Source organism: Primulina huaijiensis, chromosome 6 (genome assembly GCF_012295235.1).
Source record: "Primulina huaijiensis isolate GDHJ02 chromosome 6, ASM1229523v2, whole genome shotgun sequence".
Taxonomy (NCBI): Eukaryota; Viridiplantae; Streptophyta; class Magnoliopsida; order Lamiales; family Gesneriaceae; genus Primulina; species Primulina huaijiensis.
Genome location: NC_133311.1, coordinates 600,331 through 608,359, shown reverse-complemented (window position 1 = coordinate 608,359; position 8,029 = coordinate 600,331). Strand labels below are relative to the sequence as shown.

Below are 8,029 nucleotides of genomic sequence, written 5' to 3'. Positions count from 1 at the left end.
TGTGTGTGTGTGTGTGTGTGTGTATATATATATATATATATATATGGTTGTGTTTATATATAAATATATAAATTTTTTCCTTACCAAAGATAAAAACTGAAAACCCGACAGTGACATGATTTCCAATCCCTCCAATTTGATCAGCCAAGAAAGCAGCCAAACACCCCAATCCACCACCTAATACAGTTCCAATCCCACGATTGATCCCTTTGCCTAACGTAGCGCCTGTATGGCAAACACGCACCATATATATTTATTTCATATCTCATTTTATATTAAATATAGTTTGCTCAATGCAGTTGATATGCATGAGCATGAATATTTATTAAATATAATGTTATTGCAAACGGGAAACTAATTAATATAGTGATTATATTAAATTTTATATTAAAAATATATATGTTGCAGCCAAGTTAATTAATTAATTAATTATATGGTTTCAAAGATTCTTCAACCAAATTAACATGACTATTACTTAATTATATGACAATAATTGGTTTCAAAGAATTGTGAAATTGACTACTACTCTTATATAAAATACTAGGAAACAAGAATTTTTAATTCTCTAATATTAATTATCACTGTTTATAATAATAATTAATAAAAAAAAACAAACAAACAAACCCGTGTAAAATTCGAAGACGACAACCACCGTCATAATAGCCCACATAGCATTTTCCCCAACTTGCTTGAATAGAGGATTGAGCAAATACAAAAGGGAAACCAAAACCAATGCCATTCCAACTTTGATGCTATGTATCACTCTTTTAGTCTTCATTTCCTCAAGAAATGAAGAAACAAATGACACAAATACATTCTTGTTTTCTCCCTTTACAATTCTTATCATTTTATTATTTTGTTTTTTGCACTTTTCTTTTGATGCATGGGGAATTGAGTTTGATTGTGCCATTGTATTTATAGCATGATGAGATGAGATAAATAGTGGCAAGTAAAGTGGAGAGTATCACTTACATTGGTTTGTCCAAATATCATTTAACATTCAAAATTTGCTTTTTGATTTTGGACATTAATCTCGGGTGTTTTTTTAATGTTTATTTATTAAATTCAAAACACTTTTGAGTGTACATGTCATTTCGATGCATTTTTTTCTTTCAGCTTGTTAAGCCTATCATAAGCAAAATTAGTGAGGATAATACAATTTTCTTATAAATATCCAGAAAATATTTAATATGATGGTTTAATATTGTAACTAATATTATAATGCTACAATGGAATAAATAGTGTTTGAATTGATTAAAAAGGTATTAAAATTGGCTTCTATAATAATTTTAATTAACCACTTTTATAAAATAACGACAGATCAAGGATACAAGACATGGATCCCATTATATATATAGTTACACTTGCACCAATTTGTGCTTGGGGTGTGGCAATAATGTTTGAAGAAACCCTCCACTTTAATCGATATTTTTTCACGAAAAGCATACATGAGATAAGAAATCTAGTGTTTCACCAAGATTTCGAATAGCGGTCCCGAATTCAAGTTGATTCTATTTCGCGTCTTCCTCAGAGAAAGACGATCAAACAATTCACAATCATGGTCCTTGCTGATCGGATCATCCATTTAATATACAAAAATAAATTCCAGATATTTGATATCTTTCTATTTGAATAAGATCTCAATTCCAGCGATAGCTTCATTAGATATCTTACAACTAGAATCCATAGTTTTTCCGATCCAGTTCCTCTACAACCGCGCGAACCCTAGTTAGATTTAGGCATGATACACTTTTTAGTTATTGGGAGATCTCAAATACTCTGTTTCGAATTCAGGACGTCAAAGAATTAACGAGATTACAAGACTTTGTGTGAGAACCCGAATTTTCAGCAGCAGCTAGCAATATTCAGAAGCAATGCAAAATTCCAGCAGAAGCTAACAATTCCAGCAGTAATTCCAGCAGCAACTAATATTTCAAAAGCTGGTATTTTTCAGCAGATAGAATCCAGCAGCAGAAGAGTTCAGTAGCGCAAGATTCGAGCAGCAGCTACTGATTTTGCTTATGACTTGTAACTGAAGTATTTAACATAGAAAAAAGGCTGTTAATGACACATCATTACAGATTATGGCTATTAATTGGGAGGCTAACGTCAGAATTTTTGCCTATAAATAACACCCTTAAATCTCTAGAATGGTGTTACACAAATCTTGAGTTATCACTTGAAATTCGAGCTAAGAGAGTGCATTTTCGAGCAGAAAAATCCAGTAGCGAGAACAAGCAGATTTCAGACTTCAACCGAAACTTCTAGCAAATTACTGTAAGTGGGTTTATGTATAAATATCTTGAAATCAGTTTGATAATACCTGTTTTGAAGTAAAGTATATGTATTTTTTATTTCTGATTTTGAAGCACTGAAACCTAGTGAACTAATGATAGGAATATATATTCTGAAATATTCCTGATTCCTGATTTCTGGCCTCACCCCTTAGATGATAGAACATATAGGGGACTGATATCAGTTTAGCCATGAAATTCACGAACGTGCTCAGTGCTTGCTTGTTAAATTTTAAGTTCTGATTTCTGTTCTGAATCCTATTATTCCTGAATACTGATTCCTGTTCTGAAAGTAAGAGTTTCTGTATAATATTTTGTATTACAGTTTCTGTTAAAAATGGTTTTGAAAACTGGAAGTTATTCCCGCCCCCGTTTATTGAGTGACGACCATACTATCACCCACCAAACTCATATCAGATAAGAACGAGGAAGAATTGTTAGAAGGAGAAGAGCAGAATCAATTTGGGGCTGGTGAAGAAGAATGTTGTTCTCAGTTATAATTTATATTTTTATATTCTGCTCCATCTGTTAAGACATTGTTATGTCTGGTTTTACATTTCCGCTGTAAAACATTAGTTATTTGAATTTGTAATAGACAATAAAATATTCAGTATTATGAATAAAAAGACCGGTTTCTGAATGTTGTACTTCTGAGACTTGTTGTTTTTGAATGTAAATTTGAGAGCAACGTCGGTGTCGACCAACCCCGTCCCTGGGGCGTGACATTGAAGTGGTATCACAGCAAACCAGGTTTCATAATCTGGGGATGAGAAACTAGAAATAATAAGTTCTGATAGACTTCTGAAAATAAGTTCTGATAAACTACTGTCATAGATTTCTGAAAATAGAATACTGAAACGATAGACCAACTACATACAGTTGGAAAAATCAGTAAGGGAAACAAATCAGAACGTAATAGAGTTTTGAGTGTTTCAGCAGCATGTCGGAAATGAGTTGAAAAAAAATAAAATAAAAATTCAGAAGACCAAAAACCAGTAGATCGAAAACCAGTAGACCAAAAACCAGTAGTCTGAAACCAGAACCAGCATATGGAAATCAGTAGATCTGAAAGTAGAAGACTTGGTCAGTAAACCAAAATGCAGCAGACTGATTCTAACAGTGCTGGAAAGTAGCAGACTTGATTGCAGCAGCATCAGAATTGCAGTAGAAAGTGAATTCCAGAAGACGCATGCAGTAGACCTTGCAAATTGTATGGAAGCTGAGGTGTTTTTTGCACAAACTTTAAACGGCCATAACTTTTGACCCATGAGGAATTTTGACTATTAAAAGATATCTTTGGAAAGCTCTCGACGAGGAGAACCTAACCTAAAATGATTCAATCTTTATAGCACCACCGACAAACCCCAAAATCCTTCGTCTAGATGGTGATATCATTATTTCCTTGAAATTTTCCAATTTTTCGAAACTTTGAGAAATTTTCATTTCCAAACGGCTCAATATTTTTTCACCAAATTTGGTACACTTCATGTTCATTAATCGAATGATTTTTAGTAAATTTTTCACGTGATTCTAAGACCAAAAAATTTTGAGCTATTTCTTCTATTAAATGTATAGGCAGTACTGATTTTGTTCATTCCAGTGTTTGTCTATAACTCGACGTGATGATTTCTGAACATTAACTTTCATGTTTTGGATATAGGATATGGCTGACCAGAGTAGCTACTGATGGAACGTGTGCTCGGTACTAGTGAGGTGCTTTCAACACAATGAATCAATGAGCTGCAATAGCTCGTGTTCTAAGAATATTTACACCGATGAATTAGATCAAGTTTGGCATAAAACCAAGCGGAAAAATACTTGAAGTAATCATTCGTTAAGAAAACTGATAGAATTTTATATCATGTGCAACTAAATAACTGAAATACGAGAAATCAGTTAGAGCTTATATCAGCTCAGTTATGAACATAACTGGACTGATATCAGCTGAACTGATCAAAACAGTTAAGAACAATAACATGCAGTTAAACAGAAATAACACAAGATATGTTTATGGATGTTCGGAGACTGAAATGCTCCTACGTCACCCCTTCTACCACCTCGGGTAGGATCCACTAGAAGATTTAGATTTATATAACACCTTGTACAAATCCTACATAGCTTAGGACTTATCCACTGCCTAACTGAACTCCTAGTCTAGACTGAAGGCAGCACCTTCCAGCCTGTAATTTGGGTGGTGGTGGTGTGTGCTGTGTGTGTGAGAACTGAACAATGATAACACCTTGAAGGTGTTCTCACACACTGAGGGAAATAAGCTTCTACACTAAGCTGATAAAACTTTGAAGTGTTCCCTCGACTGGGCTGATTGCTTCTTCAAAGCAGATATGCAATATGCGTGCCCTTCTTCTTGTTGTGTTCTCTCTTTCAGTCCCACTGTGTATGTGTTGTTGTTTATTGCTGAGTCTTCACTGATCTTCTATTTATAGGCGCGAAGCTTGATCGTACAGTGATACTCAATTATTGAATCCGTTGCATTTTGAATTTGTTCTTTGAAATCCATTCCGGAACATTTGGCTTTAAGCTTCTGATGCAACGTTCATGATTGTACTTTGATAGTACAATTGATTTTGTACCTTTGCGCACAGCTGTAATCCATTAAGTAAGCTTGTCGTGATTTGCAACCGATTGCTCCTAACTGATGTTCTGAACTGGTTCTTCAAACTGATCAGCAATTGGTCTTTGAACTGATCTAGTGAAATCAGTTGACTCGTCAACTGAACTGATTTAACTGATTCAGTTTACATGGTCAGTTGGGCTTTTCATCAGTTGAACTCTTCATCAGCTGGCCAGGCTTCTGAAGATCTTCTGCTGAACTACCTATCAGCTGGACATTCAGTTGAGCTGGTTGCGATGCATCAGTTGAACTGGTTCAGTTTGTTCGATCAGTTGGTTCTTTTAGTTAGCATCTCCGATAGCTTCAGTTTTAGCTCGTAAACTGATCATTTCATTTTCAACTATCTGCGCACTAAGGTAGGTTATTAGAAACAAAATAACAAGTTTTGTTAACATCAAAATTAAACAAAGATTGGGAACTTGAAAAGTTCCAACAGCTACATTAAGAACTTAGAGAAGAAGATAGAGAAGCTCAAGGAACATAACTACTGTTTAGAGTTGGACAAGGATGAATTACAACGTAGAACAGAACACTTAAGAAATGATGTTCAATGTTATGCTCACTATCTGCATGAGGCAGAAGAGAAGAATAGGAGAGCTCAAGAAGAGTTCGAAACCTCCTAAGAGACTGTTGCAGAGTTAATCGAGTTACGTGATACCTTGGTTGAGAAGATCCAAGTGCTTAAGGATCAAAATCACCAACTTGTGCACCGGCATAATCAGTATAGTGAGCAGACTGATGCTCAGATTCAAGAGTTGCAGAACAGTGTTGAAGTTCTTAGCGACCAAAATGCAGTTCTGCATGGTCATATTGAACATCTGGAAACGGTAATAGCCAACCATGAAGACGAACCCGAGGAGGATCCTGGAGAAGAAGGAGTCGAAGAGGATCCTATGGAATTGAGATTAGGAGAAGTGATAGATTAGACCATCAGTAGTAGTTCTTTGTAATAAACTTTGTTCCAATTGCATTTCTGTTAGCATTTTCGAAGTTTCATTGTAATTGCACCTTTGTGGGAAATCAATAAAATTTATTTCTATTCATTGGTTTCATATTTAAATTTTGAGAAATTACCTAATCATTTTGCTTCTTTTGTTTAGGCTATATTCTTCCAAAAATCTTAGAACTTTCATATTGTAGGAAATGGAAGGAAGACATGTGAGAAACAATCGCAACCCTCGTTATGGAAACCGCAACAACAATAACAACCGAAATAATGACGATGCAAAACAACCACCACCAGCAGTTGGCCTCAGTCAAACGGATTTGATGGCTATAGTTACGATTGTGGCAACCACGCTACAAGGGTTTGTCAACCCTAATGCTAACCAGCCACCGCCACCACCTCCAGCTCAGAATGAGACTAAGCAGCACTATGAGTATCTCCAAAGAGCAAGAGTCCCAAATTTCGATGGAAGCTTCGATCCTGAGGTCGGACAGAATTGGATGAAGGAGGTGGAGAATCATCTCCGACTACTTGAGGTTCCACAAGAGATCAAGATAGATGTGATTACATCTTTTCTTGTGGATAAAGCATCCAAATGGTGGGATGGAGTCTCACTAACTATGTTAGGGACGAGACATATCACTTGGCAAAGGTTCCGAGAGGCATTTCTGAGGCAGTACTTCCCGACAGCAGTTCAAGTGCAGAAGCTGTCAGAATTTGAAAGCTTGGTTCAAGAACCAAACATGACAGTGGTGGAGTATTCATCCAAGTTTCACTCATTGGGAACTTACTCCCCAACCATCATGGGAGACGAGGCATTGAAGATATATCGTTTCAAGAAAATATTGAACAATCGTATTCAAGCTGCCCTTGCGGTTATCGAGCCCAATAGTTTTGATGAATTGATGGGAGCCGCCATCAGGGCTGAGAATGACATCAAGAGGCATGAAGGTGAGAACAAACTCAAACGTCCTCAGACAAGCAAGTACCAGCCAGACCAACAATTCAAGAAGCCTAGGTTTCCAAACAATCAATATACCATTGTTCCAGCCAAAGGAACCACTTCTTCTCAATCAAGCAAAGAGGGAGTCAAGTGCCAAACTTGTGGATTCACTCACACTGGTGAATACCGTAGGAATTCTGGAGCTTGTTTCCGTTGTGAAAAGATGGACCATCGCATTGCTCAATGCCCTCTTCCAGATCCAATGAATGGTCCAGCAGGAGGAACAACTCCAAACAAACCTAAGGAGAACAAACCAAATGCTCGAGTTTATGCTCTTACTCAAGAAGAGGCTGACAACTCAAATGATGCCATAGCGGGTACCATTCTAATCAATAATATACATGCTTATGTGTTATTTGATTCTGGTGCTACGCATTCATTCATGTCTAAGAGATTTGCCAAGAAATTAGGAGCTAAGCCTAATAACTTAGAAGAACCATATAGAGTAGCAACTCCTGCAAATCAGATTTTAGAAACTCGCACTCGATATCGTGATATTATTGTCCTCATAGAAGATCAGAATTTGAAGGCAAATCTAATCCAACTAAACATGGTAGAATTCGATGTAATTCTGGGAATGGATTAGTTAGCCAAGGATCATGCTTTAGTAGACTGTCATGAAAAGACGGTAACCATCCAAGCTCCGCACCAAGAGCAAATTTTATTTCATGGTAAGACAAAAGAACGAAAGACTATTCTTTCTGCTTCTCAAACTTGGAAAGCCATGAAAAGTGGAGAAGAAGTTTACCTAGCTATGTTAAGCGAGGTAAAGGAAGAAACCACACCTACACTAGAGAAGATTCCGGTAGTACAAGAGTTTCCGGATGTCTTTCTTGAAGAACTCTATGGCACAATCCCTGACCGCGAAGTGGAATTTGAGATTAATTTAGTACCCAATGCTACACCAATCTCAAAAGCATTGTACCGAATGGCTCCGGCAAAGTTGAAAGAACTCAAAGAACAACTTCAAGAATTGTTGGATAAGAAGCAAATCCGACCAAGCACATCTCCGTGGGAAGCTCCTGTTCTATTTGTAAAGAAAAAGGACAGAAACATGAGATTGTATATCGATTACAGAGAACTGAATAAGATCACAATAAAAAATAAGTAGGGGTGTCAATTCGGGTGGGTCGGGTCGGGTCGGGTTGAGCAAT

General features: G+C 36.6%; 2 protein-coding genes across 2 annotated transcripts in view; one reads left to right on the top strand and one right to left on the bottom strand.

Annotated features, from left to right (window-relative positions):
- LOC140979632 (aluminum-activated malate transporter 2-like) overlaps positions 1 to 868 on the bottom strand; it is a 6,543-nt gene extending 5,675 nt beyond the window's left edge. The window contains exons 1-2 of the mRNA XM_073445127.1: positions 625 to 868; positions 85 to 225 (exon numbers count right to left, since the gene is read on the bottom strand). Coding sequence (XP_073301228.1) covers positions 85 to 225; positions 625 to 847 — 364 coding nt within the window. The 5' untranslated portion in view covers positions 848 to 868. The remainder of the gene's footprint in view (positions 1 to 84; positions 226 to 624) is intronic.
- Positions 869 to 6,069: 5,201 nt separating this feature from the next.
- LOC140978906 (uncharacterized) lies at positions 6,070 to 7,461 on the top strand. Its single transcript, XM_073444143.1, has one exon. The coding sequence runs from the start codon at positions 6,070 to 6,072 to the stop codon at positions 7,459 to 7,461; it is 1,392 nt and encodes a 463-aa protein (XP_073300244.1).
- The last annotated feature ends 568 nt before the right edge of the window (positions 7,462 to 8,029 follow it).

Excerpts from the sequence above, each read along its gene's own strand:
- LOC140978906 (XM_073444143.1), top strand. The coding sequence starts at position 6,070 with ATGGAAGGAAGACATGTGAGAAACAATCGCAACCCTCGTTATGGAAAC.